Raw genomic sequence first — 23,797 nt, 5'->3', positions numbered from 1 at the left:
ACATTGTCTAAAGAAGAGAAGCAAGCCGTATGTCAATCATTGGCAGGGATGAAAGTGCCTGATGGTTACTCATCGAATGTTCGAAACTTGGTGTCTATGGAAGATTTGAAGTTAATTGGAATGAAATCACATGATTGTCATATATTAATGCAACAATTACTTCCAATTGCCATTCGGTCAGTTTTACCAAAAAGAGTTAGAGATAGTGTGACAAGTGTGTGCATCTTCTTTAATCAACTATGCGGAAAAGAATTGGAAATGAAGAAGTTGAATGCATTGCATGATGAAATAGTTGAAACTTTATGCAAGCTTGAAAAATATTTTCCACCATCATTTTTTGACATCATGATACATTTGATGGTCCATTTAGTAAGAGAAGCCAAGTTGTGTGGGCCAGTTTGGGCGAGATGGATGTATCCATTTGAAAGGAATATGAAGGTGTTGAAAGGATATGTACGTAATCACCATCGCCCTGAAGCTTGTATGGTTGAGTGTTATTTAGCTGAAGAAGCTGTGGAATTTTGTTCAGAGTACATGGTTGGAATCGACACAATCGGAATTAGCAAACCACGGAATAACTCGGATGGAGTTGATAGAGGATTACGAGGGAAAGGAACAGTAGTGACCATATCTCGTGCAGAATTAGATCAAGCTCATTTAGTTGTGTTGGAAAACAATCCTGAAGTTCAACCCTATATAACGTAAGTTATAGATTTAATAAACATTATGCTCATTTTTATGTATAATTGAAATTTTAATATGTTGTACTTTGTATTGTAGTGAGCACATGGAGTTATTACAATCAATGATTCCCAACAAGGTTAAAAATAAACAGAAATGGATTATAGATGAGCACAATAAAACATTTAGTCGATGGTTGAAAAATATTATTCTAGCAAGGTTGGGAGAAGAAAACCATGGAGTGTCGACAGAGTTAAAACGCATATCATTTGGACCAAGTGTTCATGTAATAAAGCACAATGCTTACATTGTTGGAGGAAAAAGATTTCACACAAAGTCACGAGATGATGCTCGAATGGTTCAAAATAGTGGAGTAAGTATTGTGGCAGAAGCAGTGCATTTCGCTAGTGCAAAAGACAATAATCCAGTTGTTGGTACTATGTCATATTATGGGGTTGTTGAAGAAATATGGGAGCTTGATTATTCCTTATTTCAAATTCCTCTGCTCAAGTGTTCTTGGGTGGACAACAATGTTGGGGTTAGAATTGATGAACTTGGATTCACTTTGGTTGATTTAAGTAAGAAAGGTCACAAGAATGATCCTTTCATCATGGCTACCCAAGCAAAACAAGTGTTTTACATAACTGATCCTGCTGATGATAAATGGTCAGTTGTTTTACGAACCCCGGAAAGGCAGTTTATAGAAGATGAAAATGATGAAGAAAACGATGATTTGTTCCATGAGCAAGTTGGACAACCAATACATGAGCAAGTTGAGAAAATCCATGATTTCCATGAAGTTGATGATGATGGGGAATACATTAGAAATGATATTAGAGACGGAATATGGGTAGATTGTGGATCAACCAAGAAAAGAAAAAAGAAAAGAAAATGTGTCCAGTGAGTAATGTATTCATTTTTATGTTAAATATGTATTTATTTATGTCATAATTGTAACGTTAATTCTTGTTTATGTGCATATGACAATTTCTGAAGGGGAGAACACACCAAATAGGCGAGGCCCAACAAAAAAGAACAATATCAATAATCAAAAAGCTAAGGGAATAAAGAGAAATATTCAGTTTAATGATAAAGGTCAACCTATAGGGAAAGCATATAGTGAGATGCAATCGTACCTTGGAGTTAAAACTAGGAGAACGGTCTCTCTCAATTATAAGGATTGGAGACAAGTCCCACAAGAATTGAAGAATAGAATATGGGAGGATGTATATGTAAGAAAATATTTTATGAATATTTTAATTACTTTAATATATTGATCATTTTCATGAATTACTTTGCATTTCATTAATCATTTTCTTTCTATTTCAGGGTGCCTTTAACATTCCAGAAAATTGGAAACCAGAATTAATGAAAAGTGCGGGAAGAATGATGAGAGATTTTAAGACCAACATCACTAGTGACTACATCTACCCTTTGGCAGAAGACGGTCTGATAGATGAACTCCAAATCCTTCCTAAGAAATATCCAGAACTTGACCTAGAAGATTGGAGGACATTTGTTAGCCACCGTTTATCTCCTAAGTTTATGGTACTATTATGTATATCTATTATGTATATGATTTATTAGTTTTGAAATACTAATAATTGCTTAAAAACTTATTGTTACCTATTTAATGTAGGCTTTGCGGGAAGCACAACGTGAAAGAGCTCTCAAATATACTTCGAGGCATCGTACATCTCGTAGAGGGCTTGCCAATGTTAGAGAGGACCTGGTAAGTAATTCGCATCACTATTTTATAACTGTCAACTTGTTATGAAGAATATTGCACTCACCAACTTTAATTAATTGTTGTATGTTGTAGAAAACTGAACTAGGTGTGGCAGATGTAGAACGGTACCAAGTATGGATAAGAGCACGAGAAAAGAGGAAGGTTCTTGTCACAGATTTGGACAAACAAATTGAAGCAAGAATTGTAAGTGGTTTCAAGCAAGTATTTTAAAGTAATTTAGGAATGATAAAGTTCTTATAAGTCACTAATATAAGTGACCACTGGTTTGTTCCACAGAATGAGCTGAAAGAAAAAGCTAGTAGTGGAGAAATCATTGCAAAGGGTCAGAATGACATATTAACGCAAGCTTTAGGGACACCTGAGCACCCAGGGCGTGTTAGAGCACTTGGGTATGATATTATTTTTTATTTGTTGCATTTAACTTAATTCTATAATATTTTAGTTTTAAAATAAATTTGGTTGATTATTGTAGGTCGTTTGCGAAGATTTCGTCCGTCTTTGGAAGAAAACCAAAAATAGCAACAGAAATGGCTGATGTTGTTAGTAAGAAAGATGCAGAAATTGCGAGGCTCAAAGCAGAACTTAAAGCTTTAGAGGAGGAAAAAGCTAAACAAGCAGGTGGGATAGATGATATGGATGAACACGACAATGATGACGAGCAGAGCGACGAAGAATACCACACACCGTACATGCAGGATGACACACCGTACATGCAAGATGTGTTACTTTGTTCGGATAATATTCAAAATGTGGTGGCAGAGGGTGTTATCATTGATGGGGTGGGCCCTCTGACTATTCATGGTGTTCAACTGACAGACGAATACGCGAGGGTGCGAGTCACCAAAATGTTACAAGAGGATGCTGAAATCCCATGTTCTGTTGGGGAGATACACTATGTTCGAGATACTTATGACACATTCCTTCCTTGGCCAAAAGATTTAATTATGACTGACCAGGTATAAACGAATTCTTTAATTTGTTACCTATTAAAATATTTGTTGGTCCAGTATTTTAATATTATTTTTACTTGATGTTGCGTAGGGTCCTCTAAGAAAGAAACCTCCTATGTCAAAAAGTTCATCCAAGGATATGTCAAAACCTCCTATGACTAGCCCGCATCTGTCATCAGCTGGGTCTCACGTCAATCCAGAAAACACTCTGACCGAAGGCCAACCATTTGCCGATCACATCATGAATCGCATCCATGTTAGCCTTCAGTTTATGGTGAGAGAATTTTGCAGAGTTAAGGGAATAAACTCAGTCGTCTCCATTCCAGTGGACCCAACATTCATGAATCGCGAGTCAATATTCCTAACTTCAAAGGATGTGGAACAAGTTGCTACCTTGCATATGATTGGAGGCTCAGCAATGATATTCGGATTAAGGTATCCCTTAAACTAATTCTTTGGAATGATAGGAATTTAGAATCAGTTATGAGTACTGCTCTGTGATCTGTTGAAAATTTTCATAGACATTGAATGTTTACAGGTTTGGGAAGTCCTATTTATAGGGGAAATTCTGCCGAAATTTTTCAAAATATTTAACACTAAAGAAAATTTTGCAGATGCATTTGGGAGTCCCTATTTCCAAATCAGCGTGTCTATTACAAGTTTTATGACATTGAACGTCTTAGCATTAATAATTTTAACGATGTAGAGCGATCAACCATTGACTTGGCGAATTGGTTGATGACCATGGATAGAGTTGGTCAACTTTACTTTATACCTTGGAACATACGGTAAGAAATAGTGTAAAAAAAATTTATTTGATTAGTCATATATTAAAAATTTAATTATTTTACTTAACATACGCTTCTTATGTTAGGGAATATTGGATGTTGGTGATTGCTATGCCAAAAGGAAAAAATCGTGTTCTTAGATCCATTGAAATCACACAAACGTCCAGAAGAAATTGATTCAATGATAATGAGGTAAGTCTTAAATTTTTTAAAATATTTCTTAATATGCAACAAATATTACATGTTACTACATTTTAATAACTTTTGTTAATAATTTTCTTTTTAAATAGTGCATATTATAGAGCTTCTTCCAATGCATTACTCGGCAATCCCACAAAGATATTCAATGTTACATGTCCAAGACAACCACAAAGTCATGAATGTGGTTTTTATGTCTTGAAGTACATTAGAGATCTTGTACGGGCATCAAATGCAATGACTACCCTAAAAGAAAAAGTAAGTTCATTTTTTATAATTTATTTGCTATCGATAATCTATGAAATTAATTTATATTTATTAATTTTACAGTTTGGTGGGAAGACGCAATATTGTGAGATTGCAGACCTCTTGCCAATCCAACACGAATGGTTAGGCAAATTGATACCATACATTTATCAGTAAGCCTATTTTTGTTTAGTTGTAAGTTTAGTCTTTTGTAAATGTATTAATGTTAAGGCTAGTTATCTTACTTAAGTACTTGTATTTTATATGTTTACGTACAACATTTTTAATTAATAAAAGTTATCATATTTTCATTCAAAAAAAATTCTTAACTAATTTCAATTGTAAAAATATATATAATTGTAATATTATATAATTAAATTGTTGAAAAATAATTAGGCCAAAAAATATATATATTAATTAGATCAATTAAATAAAATCAGGCCAAAATATATATATATTTATATAAAAATAGAAACCATCCATTTAAAAATAATTAGAAACATATATTAAATAAAAAATACGGACACTTTCTACTTCGGTTTTTAGGTAAAACCGAAGTAAAATGTATACTTTCTACTTCGGTTTTACCTAAGAACCGAAGTAGAAAGTCCCCTTTTACTTCGGTTCTTAGGTAAAACTGAAGTAGAAAGTGCACATTTTACTTCGGTTTTACCTAAAAACCGAAGTAGAAAGTGCCCAGGATGCTAGCGTATATACACTTTCTACTTCGGTTATTAGGTAAAAACCGAAGTAGAAAGTGGGGATTCTACTTCGGTTTTTAGCTAGTTTTTACTTCGCTCCGAACTACTTCGGTTGCGAATTTTAGCGAAAACCGAAGTAAATCAAGCTTAAAAACCGAAGTAAAAGCCCCTTTTCCTTGTTGTGTAATCTCGTTCTTTTGATTGAGCACGCTCGTTCCATAGCTTCGATCATTCGAGCTTAGGCCGTCTTGATTTTCATTCTTAATCTTTTGTTCGCTGGCCCTCACCCTTTTGTTATCTTGCTAGATGCCACAGAACTCGAAAGAGCGGTGGGGGTCAAAATTTGCGATTCCTTACTCACCGGCAACTCCGAGCCCGGAGTCACCTTATACTCGGAACCAGCGCTTGATACGAGAGCACGAACTTAGGTGCGAACAAGAAGACACCCGAGCTCATTTCTGACGCCAAATCGATGAGGTTGAGGAGAGGAAAAGGAAGAGGCTTAGGGTCGCCATCTACCCAGATCCAAAGCCCGAGCCTAGACCAATCCCCATCGATACCACTCTTAAAGTGACAATCGCCTTCAAGCCAGGCAATCTCCAATTTTTACTGATGGGAGAACCATCAAATCCCCTTTCTGCTTCACAACCAACCTTTATTCCCACCTCTAAGGGAGAATTTTTCGAGGCCGAGCACTACTGGAGCTCGATTTCTTCACTGGAGCAGATCTCTGACATCTTGGCCCTCCACGGAATTGGACTATCGGGCTCGCTGCTGCAGTATTTTCTCTCACCTTATTATTAGTTGTACTTGTGCTTAGTGTATGTTCTAACTTGATTTGTTTATGTGTCAGTCTCTTACTGCCTTTGCTCAGCTTAATTATAATTTGAACAACGAGGTCCATTCGAGCATGTCCTATGCCCAAGAGTCGAATGATCTTCAAATCAAGCTTTTCGACGAGTTCAAGGCCGCGAAAGCAAGGATGGAGGCTAAAGCCGCGCAGATGAAGGCCAGGATAGCCGAGCTCGAGAAGCTAAATACCAGGCTTGAGGAGCTTAAGAAGGTCAATGCCAAGCTTTAAGGAGCTTGAGAAGATCAATGCCAAGCTTGAGGAGGAGAAAAAGACCACCTTCGAGATAATGGAGGGTGAAAAGGCTTATCTTCTCGAAGAGTTCAAGGAAAAAAAGGATCGGGCGGTTGACCAGGCCATGTACAGGATCTGGGCCAGTAACGCCGATCTCGATACCAACTTCCTAGGCTCTTTTGAGGAAGAGTTCGTGGACAAATGGCAAGCTCGGCTTGATGCGGAGGAGGTAGAGAAGGCTAAGGAGGATGCTTCTCCCTCCTAAATCTCAATATGGGGCTGCGTCCCTTTGAACCTCTTGTAATAGTTTTTTTATCTTTTGTTTTCTATGCCCTTGGGGCTACTAAGACAATTTATAGCTCGTATTTTCGTACGATATTTATAATACCGTATTTGACTTTACTTTAATATTTTTGCTTTACATTTCTCAAGTCGAAACATTTGAAGCAATTTATATTAAAAGTGTCATTATGTCTGTTTATCCATACAAACACGTGGTGGATTTAAGCTCAAGTTTCAATGCATTCATGCACAGTTTACTCAATGTATCCGTGTCCCACCTCGTTATTTTTCAAGGTCAGAACTTACTTTTACCATGCACTCGTAAGTACTTATATGGCGTGTAAGGTAGGTAGTTTAGTTATATCCTACTTTTCTAGTTACTTTTCCTCGTCTTCAGGTAGTTCCCCAAAGTTATGAGGTCGAAACTATCTTTTTGCAAAATATTCCAGCTTCGATCTCGACTTAGCTTGAAGTAGGTTTATTTATATTCCAACTTTCTGTCGATTAGCTTTAGCTGGTTTGTTCCAAACTTATTTAGGTCTTTTATTTTTTTGTTCTCATCAAGAAAATAGAGGATAAAATAAGGGAACTAAATGCTTGACAACTGTGTCAAAGACAATTTAATGATGGATTTCTGTGATTTGTTAAGTATTCCAATAAATAAGGCCATTACAAAAATGGTAAGTGTGACTCATTAAAGTTTATGCACCTAATTTATTTAGGTTCATGTTATCTTACAATGCATGTTTCTATTCTTCAAGGAACAACTCTTTGTCAAATTGTTGGAGTTTTGGAATCACTACATATGTTGTTACAACAGAGGTTTTACTTACTTATAAGAAGCATGTAAATTGTTATTTTTAATTTATAATATGTAAAAGGATTGTTCTGTTTTAATTGCATTTAAAGTATTGCTAATAATCATTCTTCATTTAAGTTTCAGATTGGTCAAAAGAAAAAGGTCATACCTCGCAAAAGTCCCAGTGCTGCATAAGAGGATGCTTAATCTTCAAAAGTTCATATTTCAGTATTGTTTTTTGACTTCTTAATATATAATTTCTGAGGCCATGTGTATTAGTTTATATTTTCATCGGCTGTAATTAAGTGTGTAGTTAAGTGGTTATATACTTTGTAATTTCTATATAAAGATAATAATGTATATTTATATACACTTAATAAATTAATTAAGATTTTAAACATCATTTTATTCTTCATTATTTTACTGTATATGATATTAATATTAATAATATTTTAAAATTTATAATAAAGAATAAAGTTAAACTCATTTTGGTTATCTTCTTAAAAAAATAATTAATTGAAGCAACAATGTATGACATTTTTAAAAAGAAGTTAATTGTTTTTTAATGACATTTTTAACATGTCAAAAAAAAAAGTACATTACGTCATTATATTAGTGTTATAAAAAGTTTTACAATAACAATAACCATGACATGAAGAAAACGTTGTTAAAAGTACCAAACTTATAATGGCACTCACATTCAACAATATTTCAAAAAATGTGGTCGAATGATTTTTATGACAAATTTTAAATGTCAGTAAAACACATTTATGTTGTAATGATATCTCAGCTAAATAAAATAACATAAGTTGTATTCAATCCATCTATGTCCAAAAAAACTTAATGCACATATTATCTATATATAAAAAAATATAATATGGGTATATACAAAATGTGAAAAAAAAATTGACACTTTAACTTCATCTTTAACAAAACTACCACCACAGCCACCTTATCTCCACCACCACCGTCGTTGTCGCCCCAAGGACCACCGGAAAACCCCCTCCTCAAACACAAAAACCCCTACCTAATGAGACATTAAACCAAAGAGAGATAAAGACAAAAAAAAACAACAAATCAAAGCAAATAATCAATATGAACCACAAAAATAAGTAGAGAAACCAATTTTATTCAAAAAAATCATGAGTTTGTGTACCTAGTTTCTTGCTTCTTTCTCTAAAATGGAGAAAAATGGAAATGGTGCAAATAGAGAGGTTGAAGCCTGCGTGGGACAAATATGAGTATATATACTCACAATAGCAAGGATAAAATCCTCGTTGATATTCCAAATCCTCGCTTATACTGAAAGGAATCGTTTTATTTTAGGTCTGAAATTTGCTAAAAATTTGAGATCCCGCCAATATTTTCACACCTCTCTTTTAGCGAGGATTTTTAAAAGTCATCGCTAATGACCTAACCAATAGCGAGGATTAAAGCTCCTCACTAATACTCTCATCCGTAATTGCAATAGATTGATGTTATAGAAGGGTGATTGGCTGAAACAAGATATCTTAGATCTCGTTTAACCACATTCTTACATGCAGCCAAACTATTCAGTAACGTACACTATCTCTGTCTCTTTCTAGAGGCCACGACGCTGCATGACACAATCAAACGAAATACTATTACTATAAATAGGTAAGGTAAACATAACACACACATACTACTTATGATAATAAATAAATAAATATATATAAATTCCGATGACTACTATTACCGTTCTTCTACTACTCCCCTTTCTCTCGTTGCAATGGCTTCTCATTTCTCGTTCCCCAACTAGTACTACTCATCATGAGATTCCCAAGGTAATAATTTTAAAATATGATTACTAATTAAAATACATATATCGATCTTTATATATATATTATAACTCTTTGTCATACACAGCATTATGTGATATATATGGGAGCACCAAAACCATCATCAAATAATGGAAACGAAGCTGCAGATGCTAAAGCTGATGATCAATTAGCTCATTTGCAGTTACTCTCCTCCGTCATTCCAAGGTTAATTAATAATTAATTAATTACTGTTTATGATATATATATCTGACATTACATTCATATTTTTCAAAGTCGGACCACAATATTTAAAACAGTAGGTGTAAATTCAAATTTATACAGTATATATATAATATACATACAAGAAATAAGTGTTTCATTTATTACTCATTTCATAATTGTATATACTAATTAAATCAAAGAGTTCAACAATTAATTATGAAGCTTTTTTGAATTTATATATGTCCTAAAATTTGGCAGCGAAGAGAAGGAAAGGATATCTCTAATCCACCATTACCACCATGCTATTAGAGGATTTTCTGCCATGCTTACCGATAATGAAGCTTCTCTTTTATCTGGTATATATATATTTATCTCTCATTTTTATCAAGATCATTTATTCAAAAGGCTAATAATTCATTATAAAAGTTATATAATTTATGTTGTCAGCAATTGTTTACACCATTTTGAACGTTGTATTTTAACTAGTTATCCGTTGGGACTCTTCTTTAAAAATTAATTTGTGGACTTCAAATTTTGTCGAAATGTTAAAAATATGAATAAATTGGTCGGTTATTTGAACATTATATCTTGGTTGATCACCCTTGATTCTTTATTTTTTAAAATTAACATTTATTTATTTATTCAAAAGGTTAAAAATTCTTTACAAAAAATAAAACATATATTTATATAATTTATGTTTTCTATAAGGGTTGACACTATTTTGAACATTGTATTTTAGCCGATTACCCATTTTATTTTTAAAACTAATTTTTTGACATTGTGTTTTGTCAAAATATTAAAAATATGAATATATATAGATTATTTTAACCACGTGTATTTTGGTCGATTATTTATTTTTGAATCATTTACTTTTTTAAAAAATAGGGGAAATAGATAGATAAGTAGGTTGCATCATAATTAAATAGCATGAAAATTGTTCATTCGCAAAAATGGTTACACGAATTAAAAGTGACAATATGTAAAATGATTACAGTAGATTTTAAAGTTATTAAGTATATATATGGTATTTAATTATCATCTTTATTTTTATTATTAATTAATTATTTAATTATTTTTGTGGCAATATAATTATTAGAAAATTAATGAAATAGATATAAATTAGGGGAAAAAATAGATAGAGTGTTTTCGAAAGATTTTAGAGTGTCATATTACCTTCTTAAGGCTCTCATTTATATAAATATATAGATATACAAATAAATAGATTTGATTAATAATGTTCTAAATTAAATTAATTTCACATGTATATATTGATATTTTTAATTATGAATATAAAATATCTAATTAATAAATGAAAAATATTGAAGATAAATGGTAATTTATATATTATTTTATTATTATTGTAATTATTTGAAATTTTTTTGTTAATATTTTAATTTGAAGTATCAAAACAATAAAAGGATAACGTATAATGGAAAATTTTGAAAATAAATTTCAATTTATATTTAATTGATTTATTATTATAACTATTAAAAAATTAGTTATTAATATTTGATTTTAAATTTGAAATATCAAAACACAAAATAAAAAGATAAGCGTAAGCGTATGTGGAATGAAAAAATTTAAAGATAAATGTCAATTTGAATTAGATAAATATTTTTATTTTCTTAATCATAAATTTTAAAAGAAAAATAAAAAAAATGAAAAAAATGAGAAAATATAAAGAATGTTTTGGAGCAATTTTAGAGTGCCACATAATTTCCCTAGTGCTCTCCTTTATATAAATATATAGATTTGCATCCTTCAATTATAAATTCATTTTCATATGAACATGATAAAAAATAAAATTCCTAAAATTAAATAATAAATAAATTTTTGCATTATGTATTATAAATATTATTATATTTTTTAATATAAACTAATTTGTTTTCATAAAAAAAAAATTTGGAAATTTTTAGACAAATATTTTAGTAACTATAATATTTATCATATATATATATATATTAGTGGCAAAGCACATACAAAGTATGTTGTGCCATTTTTTTCATTTTATAAAATTTTAATTTTTAAATAAATAACATAATTTTTTAATTAACTTCAAATAAGTAGAATTCATTTATATTCACTAATTTTTGTACAAATAGTTTTTATTATGATAATATAGCTCCAATTTGTTTAATAAAATTTGTATTATATTAAAATTATATATTTTTTAAATTATTTAAAATATTGTTAATCAAACAATAAAATACTAAAAATCTATACATATATATTAATAATAGGAACTTTCTGTAACACTCTAGATTAAATATAAATTTAAAAAATATAAATTTGATATCATAATAGATAACATTTGTAAATTTTGCTCAATAACAAAACCACATCTTATTTTTATTTTAAATTTTTAGTTGGAAAACATTACAAAATAAACATATATATTTATATATATGAGAATATATGTATCTTTTTATTTTAATGAAATATAAAGTTAGTACTTTATATCATCGATAGTGATCAACACATATTTCGTAATTTGAAAAGGTTGATAAAATGCACTATAAATTTAAATTTGGTCAAAAACTTTTATTTATAATGTAAATATTTATTTTCTACTCTATATTTTATCAAAATATAGTCTTAATATTTTATATTTTAAAATTCACATTTAAAAAAAAAAATCTAAGATAGGATCTAAGAATGAATTTTTTATGACAATATTAAAAAAATGGGAGAACAGGTCATAGTGACGTAGTATCGGTCATTGAGGAGGAAATACTTGAACTACAAACAACACGTTCTTGGGATTTCATAGAAGCAGGAATGCAATCAAAGTGGGGTTTGGACAAACCTGTCACGAGTAACATGATTATTGGGGTATTCGACTCAGGTACATTGTATAATAATTTATGTTTATATATATCTTTTTTAATTTACACGTCTCTACTAATTATTTTCTATTTGATTAGAGTTTTGTCATCTATGTGGAACTTGGAAAAAGTAAATTGTAAGCGAGAATTCATTTTGTTTTAGATTGGAATAAAAAATCTTAATACATTTATTTAGAAAATTTAAAAGTTAAATTTAATATAGCTATATAAAATTTTGAACATCGATCTATTAATATATTCAAAATGATGAAAGGACAAATACTAGCTACTTTGATCCGTATAATAACATTTCTGTTGTAGGGATATGGCCGGAATCTGTAAGTTTTAGTGACAAAGGATTTGGACCGATTCCTTCAAAATGGAAGGGATCTTGTCAGACAGCATCAGACTTCAAGACAAGCAATTGTAATAGGTGCATCATCACAATTAATTATTTTTATTTTTATATGGATGAGATATAAAAGTAGAGGAATTTTACTGTTGTTGTAGGAAGTTGATTGGTGCAAGATACTACCTCCCACTAAAGGCGAAAAAGGAATGGACACCAAGGGACTTAACAGGGCACGGGACACATGTGGCCTCCATCGCAGCGGGCTCAGTAGTTCCCGGTGCTTCCTCTATGGGTTTGGGCAGTGGAATAGCCAGAGGTGGCGCACCGTCGGCCAGAATTGCCAGTTATAAGGTGTGTTGGAGTGATGGTTGTCCTACAGCAGATATGTTGAAGGCCATGGATGATGCACTCAGTGATGGAGTTGACATAATCTCTATGTCCATTGGCAAGAAAGGAAGATCATCATCCATAGACTACTTGAAGGACCCAATAGCCATTGGTGCTTTCCATGCTGAGCAAAAGGGTATCTTGGTGGTTCTCGCCGCCGGTAACAGTGGCCCTACTCCTTACACACTTAGCAACACTGCACCATGGATGTTTACTGTGGCAGCTTCTAGTATTGATAGAAATTTCAAGTCCATGGTTCATCTTGGAAATGGGAAATTTCTCAATGTGAGTAATTTTCTTATCTTATCTCATATATAGCCTAGCCATGCATGCCTGAATAACCTAATAACGTTATATTTGATGATTGGATTGGAGGTAAGTTTTTCTTTGGTTTTTATTGATCAAATACTATATAAATGTTCTCTTTTTTTTGTCCTTGATATATTAGGCAATTGGCATTAATCTTTCAAATCTTTCACGGTCACCTATATATCCACTTATAATTGGAAAGGACGCGGCTATTAGTTCTGCAGTTGTATCAACGGCAGAGTAAGTGTAATTTTACTCTTTCTTAAATAATTAATGATATCATCACATTAATATCCACAACATATATTCATAATAACATATAAGGAAAAAAATTGACAATTAACATAAAATTAGTAAAAGCATTACGAACAAAAATTAGTCATATTTGACTGATACTTGCATAAAATATAGGTTTTTAAGAAATTTATACTAGAAATATTAACATGTAATCGTTGACAGTTAAGTTTTCCTACCTTACAGAAACTGCTACAATGGATCTTTGGACATTAAGAAAGTAACAGGAAAACTTGTCGTTTGTGTTGATGGTGGGGACGTTGAACGTTTAGACGTTATACCTTTAAAGGAGGCCAAAGGAATAATTATGATTATGGAAGATGAAAAAATTTCACCCTTTCCTACGAACACTTATCCATGGGCACAAGTTGGCAAAATTGCAGAATCTGACATTCTTAGGAACTACATTCGCTCTACTGTGTAAGTCATATATACATATACATATGCATATACATATATAGCTAGTTTCAAGTAGAAGTACTAGCTAGAGCTATTAATAAAATACATATATATATATGGCGAGATATATAATCCAAGTTCATTATTATTGCATCAAATTAACATGTATAGCTTAACATGTTTGGGAAACATATGGCAACGCAGGACGCCAACAGCAACAGTTCTTCCAACTGTTGAAACTCCAAAACTCTATAAACCTGCACCAGTGGTGGCCAGTTTTTCATCGAGAGGCCCTGCATTGCTCACAGAAAACATTCTAAAGGTCACTTTCTCATCTATACAATCATATATATATAAATAGTTAGTCATTCTTTTTATATATGCTTAAAAACTTTTGATTTGAAGAAGCTGATCATATATATAAATTGATCTGTGTGAAATAATCTTTGATGTGAGCGTATACATATAAACAGCCGGACATAATGGCACCCGGAGAAGCGATTTTAGCTGCAGATAAGAACAACACGCAGTTTAGGTTTGAGTCTGGAACCTCTATGGCTTGTCCACATGTATCTGGCGCTGCTGTTTTCATCAAGTCAATTGAACCTACGTGGACTCCTTCTATGATCAAATCAGCACTTATGACTACAGGTATATAACTTTTTATAAACCTATATAAGACCTCAAGAGTAACAATTGAAAATGAGGTTTTATGGCAAAATAGCATCTTTTTTATAGTCACTAGCTTTACACCATAGTTTATTTTTTATATAATTATTTGCTATATAGCTTATATAGAGTTATTATTACTAGTAAACTTATAAACAAATGACATGAACTTGTGTTTTCAATGGGCACAACCAGCATCTGCATACGACAACACAGGGAAACCATTAACAAACACCTCAAAAGAAATGGCAAATGCACATGAGGCTGGAGCTGGAGAACTAAACCATATGAAAGCTCTAGACCCAGGGCTAGTCTTTGAAACAACCACACAAGACTATTTCAATTTCCTTTGTTACTACGGCTATCCAGAGGCGAAGATAACATCCATAATCAAGGGCACAAGTTTCAAGTGCCCCAAGATCTCAAACAAGGAACTCATCACAGACATTAATTACCCTTCCATCTCTATTGGCAATCTACCACAATCAGCTCCCAGAGTCGTCAAAAGGACTTTGACCAATGTCGGACCCTCCAGCTCTACATACACTGCTCGAGTTGATTCCCCGAGAGGCTTAGTTGTGAAGGTTAATCCAGATAGGATTGTGTTCACCAACGCCTTGAAGAAGGCTCCTTTCGAGGTGTCATTTGATGGAAAGGGGGCTGCTAGAGGGTATAATTTTGGACATATTACTTGGTCTGATGGTGTTCACTCTGTTCGGGTTGTGTATGCTGTCAAAGTAGTATAATTCTACTTTATTTGGAAACATATAAAGTAATCTAATAAGTGTGTCAACAATAAATGCATGCATGTCATGTCATGCATGCATATGTTTCTTCATCATTTGGCAAAGGTACGTTATATATCACCGGTTGGTTATGGAATAATTCTATTGGAATTTTGTAGCTCTCAATCGTCTACTAAGTTTGAATTCCTAGTGTAAATGGAGTAATAATGGTGATACATACTTTGTAATATGAATAAATAGAGTTTTTTATTTTGAATATATATTTTTTATGAAAGGCCAATCCTCCCAAGCCTAGGAGACAGCCGTGCATTAACTAAAGACAAAAATGCCAAAAGTTTCACAATAAGTAAGCTGCGAACAAGTCTTGCCCGGACAGCAACAAAGACAAAAACACTGTGATTAACAAAAAATAGAAAAAACACAACAATCACCAACAAAAGCTAAGTTAATTAAATCTAAAACAGAGTCAGTAGCCATCATGTTAATTCTAGATGGTCATTGAATACATCACTTGGCACTGCCTTTTCATCAATGAATCCATATCTATGTTGAGCTTCCAAGGCTGATCTTGGTTACATCCCACAACAGGAGCTCGTCTAACCAGAACAAGTATTGAGATTTCAACTCAGAGGGATCTGACCGGTTCACAATGTAAGAATTTCAACAACCTTTGTAGCATCACATTGAAAGATCACCTTGGCCCGAGAGTTCCTAGATAAAAGATCTGCCCTTGACTTATCACTTATCACTTATCACTCTGATATAGGTCACCCTTGACTTATATATATTCTAGGAGAGAAAAAAGGGGAGTGGGCAGCCAGGTCAGCGTAGGGAATTAGCTGGCTGAGAGTTAATTATGTGAGGTATGTTTAGGGATGTAAATGGGGCAGGTCGGCCCCACCCCGCTCCCACCCGCTAAGTTTATGCCCCGATCCGACTCGCCCCGTTAAAGCATTTGATGCAGGTCGGGTCAGACTCGCCCCGGATGTGATGGAGCGGGTCACACTCGACCCGGTAAGGTTTTTTTTTCTTTTTCTTTAATAAAAGAAAGACTAATTTTTTAAAATATGTTACAATATAAAAATAAATGGCAAAAAAATATCCCATAGAGCTACCTAAATTTTTTTATAAATGGTCTTGCATACTAAAATAAAAAAATATATATATATACTTCAAAGCAAAACATCAATTTTCTCTTCTATCCCTCTTAAATATACTTGGTCTTATTTATATATATACATATATATATATATATTTGGATCGTTGATCACCCTAAATAGTGGTAGTAATTAGTTTTTTTTTTAATTATTACAAACAAAAAAACAACAATAATTGGGTCGGGTCGTGATCCGACCCGCTTCAATTGCTAGTGGATCGGGTCGGATCTCGACCCGCCTCGTTATTACCCTGGTTATATTTGGATCAGGAGCACTCCATCAGGTCGGGGCTCCGACCCGCCCTGATCCGTCGGGTTTTTTTTCCATCCCTATGTATGTTAGCTTGTGGGAGGTACAGGGACATTAGTGTTCCTGTGAGGAATAGGAATAAGTAAAGGGAGAGGTGAGTGTAGGAGGTGTGGAGAAATTAGTAGAATGTATTGGGAGAGAACCAAGCTCTAGTACTCTTGGTATTTCAATACAAACTGAATTTATCTTCCATTTATTTCCACTGGTTTGTTTCTTGCCACTAGATTTAGCCTATCAATTGGTATCAGAGACTTCGATCCTCCATGGCTCCAAAGAAAGATCAATAACTAGAAGTGCTTGAGGAAAGGTTGGAGAATTTCCAAGCTGAATTTCACACAGAACTTACAAAAGTGAGAACTGACTTCCAGCACCTTCTAAAGGAGATGGACTCGTTGAAATCAGAAATGGGGTCGATGTAGAAGAAGATGGACTTCTCGGTGGGACAATTAACTCAAGGCTTACCGATTCTGAGTTAGCCAAATGTAGAAACCACCGCAGCAAGCAACAATCGTCACAGGTAGGCGGTTGAGGCAGACATCAATTCAACTACAGCGTAGACTTCATCGGGTCATCATTCTTCTCCACCATTTCAGCCTCCAGCAAGGAACACCATGTCGTATATTGAGCAGTGTTTCAGGAGGGATTATAGGTCACCAAGAATGGAATTACCTCAGTTTTTTGGTGATAATCCAAATGGTTGGGTATTTAGAGTGGAGCATTACTTCATTCTCAATTGGTTGACAGAATCACAAATGTTAGAGGAAGCCATGATTGGTTTAGAGGGGGATGCATTGACAAAATTACATCCTAGGAAACGTTGAAGAATTTTCTACTACTATGATTCTGAGCGGTTCCGGTGGGGTCCACAGTGGAAGAGGGGTTATCCATAACCCAGGAGTCGTCGGTCAAGTAGTACAGGGTGAAGTGGGAAGTGTTGGCCTCTCGGTTCATAGGGTACCCGAGAATATTCTAAAAGGGAGGGCCTTAAGGATGATATCAAAGGAGCCTTACATAATCTACAGCCCGTGGGTTTGGCCCAAATCATGGAGACGACCCAACGTGTGGAGGGAAACCCCTTGTTAGCAACAGCCCAAAGCATTAAAAATCCAAGCCCTAAAACCACGCCCAACATAATATCAGTACCAAAAATATCGTATATCCTATTCCCTACGAAAGTTGTGACTACAACTCCAACCACAACACCACCATCAACAGCACACATTGTACCAATCACCAGAAAAGCCACGACGACCACCAACCAGCCACCCAGGATAAGAAGGTGAGAGGAGTGTGTTTCAAATGCAACAAAAAATCCCACCAAGGGCACCAATGTGATCAAATTTTTTTGCAAGTTACGTTGATGTTGGATGAAGATGAAACCCACGACAATTCTGAATCTCTGCCGCTCACGCCAGATTCCTCAAATGAGAGCATCACTGAGGAAACACTTGCAACACTGACTTTGAACTCTTTGGTCGGTATATCTTCAGCTTACACAATGAAATTGGTAGGGAAGATAGGTGAACAACAAGTAACTGTGCCCATTGATAGTGGGGCAACCCACAATTTTATCTCTAAGGATATAGTGACTGGTGTGCAGCTGCCAATTACTGCGACAACCTGCTATGGGGTAGTATTGGGTACGAATGGAAAAGTTCGAACGGAGGGAATTTTTGCTCTTGTGGTACTCGATTTGGGAGCTCTTCAAGTGGTCACTGACTTTCTACCATTGGAATTGGAGGAGCATATGTGATTTTGGGAATCAAGTGGGTGGAAACCTTGGGTAACATGCAGGTTAATTGGGTGAAATTTGGAGCTTTGTCTTTGGAAGAAGAGGAAATTGAGTCTCCTGCCAGAGGAAATGCCATGCCCAAAGAGTTCTCTCAAGTGTTGCATGAGTACAAGTCTGTTTTTGAGATGCCACCCAGACTACCACCATCAAAAGACCGGGAACACACCATTACACTTAAAGAGGGAGTTGGCCCCATTTCGGTAAGGCCATATCGTTATGCACACGTGCAAAAAGATGAGATTGAAGGATTAATGACAGAAATGTTACGAGTCGGGATAGTTAGACCAAGAACAAGTTTGTTTCTAGCCCGATCTTGTTGGTTAAATAGAAGGATGGAAGTTGGCGGTTCTGCATCGATTACTGACCTTTAAATAGAGAAACAGTGGCTGATAAATTCCTTATCTCGGTCATCGATGAGTTGTTGGATGAGTTGCATGGAGCTAAGATTTTTTCCAAGTTGGATTTAAAGTCTGGATATCATCAGACTAGAGTGGCTGCAAAATACATCGAAAAGACAACGTTCCGGACTCATGAGGGACACTATGAGTTCCTTGTCATGCCCTTTGGCCTTACAAAATGCTCCCGCAATGTTTCAAGCTCTCATGAATAAGGTATTTTGTGATTACTTGTGCGAGTTCATTTTGGTATTCTTTGATGATATTTTGGTCTATAGCTCATTATCGGCAACACATAGAGATCACTTGAGGATGGTGTTGGCAAGACTTCAACAACATAGGTTGTATGCCAACCACAAAAAATGTTTGTTTTCTCAGCCTTGTTTGGAGTATTTGGGCCACATTATCTCAGCCAGAGGTGTTTTGGCAGGTTGGCAGCAATGAAGGAGTGGCTCGTGCCCAAGTCATTAAGGGAACTCAAGGGATTTTCGGGTCTCACAGGTTATTACCGTAAGTTTGTGAAGGGATACAGTACAATTGCAAGACCATTGACAGACCAATTCTGTAAAGATGTGTTTGGGTGGAATACTGTATCAATCTCTGTGGAGACGATCTCGAATATTTATCGCTTTATTACTTATTTTGTGACCGTGTATACTTGCACATTATTGATCAATTTATATCACAACAAGTTTTTGGCGTCGTTGTCAGGGATTGAAATTACAATTTTGTGTATTAGGAATTACTTTTCGATTTGTTTTTCTTATTTTGCACTAATCTTGTTTGCTTTATTTTGAGCTTTGCTAGATTGATCCTGTTGCATGAACGAGCATCAAGACTTTGAGCTAGATCGTATTGACCCTGAGATTGAACACACATTTAGAAGATGACTAAGGGAACTACAAGACCTACTTTTGGCGGTCAAGTTCCCTCCGTACCCTGTAACGACGACATGGAAATAGACAAGATATTTCCCTCTTTTTTTCTATGAGGACTCTACGGCGTGTCGCCGTAGATTCAATTCCCGCCTCTTGTTCCCTCCAAATTCCTGGTACCTTACAGTCATCGTGTAGGGTACCAGGAATTTGGAGGATCTGGTCGTGTGTTGTTGACAACTCTACAGCAACGACATATTTTCGCGATAGCTTATTTATTTTAATAAATTAAAAAAATTTATTTTTTCGTGAATTTCAACTGCATACAGTGACGACTTTAGCGTTGTCGTAATAGATGTCATCGTTGTAGAGTTATTTTCTTGTAGTGACATAAGAAAACTACTTAAAAAATGAACATAATGCAGTGGAAGGGTCATGTTTTTAATGGTTGTTATAGTTCCCAGGGGAGGAGGATTTTTCCACACAAAATAGTTCGAGGGCCAACTCTATACAGGCCATAATTTAAGGGGGAAAACCTATAATTTTTTTTAAATTACACATATAGTCTTCCATATTCATATATAATTCATTGATGCCCTATATTTTGTACAGTTTAAAAAAAAGTGATAACCTTTTTTTATGTTATAACTAATATGTTGGGAGGGATGTGTAAGAAATAGGGTTTACAGTTGAAATTATGTGAGAATATTTATGTCAATTTATACAATATTATATTTGTAAATAAATAATTAATTATAAAAAAGGTGAGGAGAAAAGGGAAAAAAAATATTGTGTCAATAAAAGCACATTTTTCATTAGTATACCTAAAATAAGTTTTATTTACAAAAATACTGCCCTTTAAAACAATACCAAAAAACATCAGCAAAGCTAGTAAGAATAATTACACAAAACTGACATTTTAAAAAATAATTACAAAAATACCAATGTTATATTTTGGTTGCTTTTATAACTACTTAAGTTACCTATTGGTTACCTTTTAAAATATGACTTCGGGTGGCAAAATATTTACAAAAAAAATGGGTTTCATTTTGGTTGTCTAATAAACTATTTAAGATACCAATTAATTACTTTTGAAAACATTACCTAATTTTTAGGCTATAACACATTTTCAAAGCAACTAACCTAATGAGCATTGGCGGAACCAGCCCATACTTAAAAGGGGGGTCAAGTACATATATCAAATAATTCAATAGTGCCCAACATTTTAAACATAGTGATAAATTTTGACTTATGTAAGTATTACTATTAAGGTTACTCTTGATGAAGTGCAAGCAAAAATGCTTTTATATATATAAATGTAAATCAAGATTTTTGGGGGCCCATGGCACCCTATTTTTACAACGTAGGTCCGCCACCGCTTACCAAAAAGCATCTTATTATTTTTTACTTTTTTCTAATTAAAAGTTACCAGATAGTATCTTAAACAACCTTTTTTAAAAGTTACTTTGATAGGTTTCTAAGGTTGTTTAAGATATTATATGGTAGCTTTTAAATGTAAATTAAGAATACACTTTTTTGTATCTCATTGAATTTAAATTTTAATTGCAATTAATTTTTAGCTAACTAAATAGAAAGTAACTAAAAAGTTACTTTTGAATTATAGTACAAAATCGATCCCTAAAATTTATTTTCTCGAATGACAGCAAGAAACTTAAGCTTGTCATATACCAAAATGACCTCATCAAAGAGTAAAGTTGACTTGGTACCACTCTTGAGCGAAACAGTTGTTGGTATCATCGAAATCGATCCTAAAATGGCAAATATACGCACGAACTCCCCATAAATAATAACAACAATATAAGAAGAATGGGTGGTTGAGTTTTATTCCTCTCAAAGTGCTCATTCTAATGGTACCACCCCCGACTTTGGAGTGGCCGTAGTTAATCAAAAATCGCAATCAAAGTCACATCTCTAACAACTTTAACTGTCGGATGCGACAGCTATGGATGTTGTTCGGTGTTGAAATTTTGGTGACAAGCTCGTCAGTGGATATGTTTCCACGGTGGATAGCACATGTAGATTCCAATAAGTATTGGTCATCATTTGAATTTGACAGTAAACGACATGAAGAGTGAGTGAAAGTATAGTATTTATGTGTAAAATCCTGAAAATCTAATATATATAGAGGAATTTTTCTATAGGGGCTTCACTTTAAGCCCTAATGGTGGGACTCTCAGTGTTCTCGACCCGTGAACAGTTTTCGGCGTGATCTTTTTTTATGAACGTGTGTATTGTAGCTATTTAGAGCATCCTGCAAATTTTCAGAAAATTCTGAATAGTTTACAATACCGAAAACTAAGTTCAAACATGTTGTTGTACAAGTGACTAATTTTTTCTATGCGCGTGGAAAGCAACATGTTTGAACCTAGTTTTCGGTATTGTAAACTATTCGGAATTTTCTGAAAATTTGTAGGATGCTCTAAATAGCTACAATATACATGATCATAAAAAAATCGTGCCAAAAACTGTTCACGGGTCGAGAAAAACTGAGAGCCCCACTAGTAGGGCTTAAAGTGAAGCCCATTGTCCTATATATATATAATTTGGTATTTTTGTAAACAAAACTTTGGCCATTATTTTGAAAATTAACAAAATCATGAATACAATCAAAATCCAAAATGTGATTATTCCTTTAAAATTGAGAACTTAACATAAATATGGGAAAACTAACTAAACTTTCAGTATATATGGACAAAAAAATAATTAAGTCAAATATGGTAATACACGCTTAAAACAAAATATAAAATATGGAATTCCCATAAACTAAGAAACCAGATTCCCATAACATTCCTAATTTTCCTATAATCTGCCGACTACAAGATTCCAATCAAGAAACCAAGTCGTCGATCAATAACTCTCACTTCTCCGGCCACTGCAATTCGTCCTCCATTGTTTCTGATCGTAACATCATCTTCTCCGGCAACAACACTCTTCTTCTCCAATCAAGCAATAAAATTCTCGATCGCCTGCTATTCCCTCTCGGAAGTGTTGCTTCAAATCTACCTCGCGAATCGAACACTTTCGCAGTCTTTCTCTCCGGCCTTCTACAGCCATCGAATTAAACATAGAATTCAATTTCCGATCAATTGCTCTTCTTCTCCGGCGACTGAAACTGGTTTTGGATTCTTTTCCAATAATCACATCTTCTTCTCCGATAACATCATCTACTTTTAGCTTCGTTCACATCAGCAAAAGCACAAATCTATCAACTTCTCCGATTTTTCAAACATGTAAGCAAAACTTTTTTTAAATATACGATATGCAAAATAATTACACAAAGAACCTGGAAATTACTTCTTGATTTACTTAAATGAAATCAGTTACATGACATAATTTGAACGTTTGCATAATTCAAATATTACAAAAAAAAAAACACATCATTTCAATAATGCAACCAGTTACACACGCAAAAAAAAAAACACTCTGCATAATAATTTATCGTGGAACCTGGAAATTAGATCTTAATTTACATAAATGAAACCTATTACATGGTATATTTTGAACATTTGTTAAAATGCATTCACTAACGTAACCAATTACATTTGAATATTAATAAAGAAACAACACTAAAAATTATGTTGTGCTATATTGCAGATATGGAATCCATAATGACATTGATTCATTTTGGAGGAAAATGGAAAGATAGATATCAGTATGATGACTACACCATGACTGGATTGATAATACCAACAAATTGTTCTCTAAAAAATTCAGTTCATTTAGTGAAAACTGAGATAAAATGCAATATTCCAAATATTGAGCTGAGTTAACAGTTATCACCAGGT

At 33.8% G+C, this 23,797-nt stretch overlaps 1 protein-coding gene across 1 annotated transcript; it reads left to right on the top strand.

The window, feature by feature from the left end:
• Positions 1-9,145: 9,145 nt before the first annotated feature.
• On the top strand, positions 9,146-15,721 carry LOC133797929 (CO(2)-response secreted protease-like). The gene is made up of 11 exons (XM_062236058.1): positions 9,146-9,284; positions 9,367-9,485; positions 9,741-9,838; positions 12,178-12,327; positions 12,629-12,740; positions 12,818-13,331; positions 13,495-13,595; positions 13,836-14,069; positions 14,253-14,370; positions 14,522-14,699; positions 14,913-15,721. The coding sequence occupies exons 1-11, from the start codon at positions 9,183-9,185 to the stop codon at positions 15,461-15,463; spliced, it is 2,277 nt and encodes a 758-aa protein (XP_062092042.1). The 5' UTR covers positions 9,146-9,182; the 3' UTR covers positions 15,464-15,721.
• The last annotated feature ends 8,076 nt before the right edge of the window (positions 15,722-23,797 follow it).

Source organism: Humulus lupulus, chromosome 8, assembly GCF_963169125.1.
Source record: "Humulus lupulus chromosome 8, drHumLupu1.1, whole genome shotgun sequence".
Taxonomy (NCBI): Eukaryota; Viridiplantae; Streptophyta; class Magnoliopsida; order Rosales; family Cannabaceae; genus Humulus; species Humulus lupulus.
The sequence above is the reverse complement of the archived record's forward strand: the minus strand, read 5'-3'. Positions and strand labels throughout refer to the sequence as shown.

Excerpts from the sequence above, each read along its gene's own strand:
- LOC133797929 (XM_062236058.1), top strand. The coding sequence starts at position 9,183 with ATGACTACTATTACCGTTCTTCTACTACTCCCCTTTCTCTCGTTGCAA. Across the intron at positions 9,839-12,177 it reads TGAAGCTTCTCTTTTATCTG|GTCATAGTGACGTAGTATCG; the intron begins GTATATATATAT and ends ATGGGAGAACAG. Across the intron at positions 14,700-14,912 it reads ATCAGCACTTATGACTACAG|CATCTGCATACGACAACACA; the intron begins GTATATAACTTT and ends GGGCACAACCAG.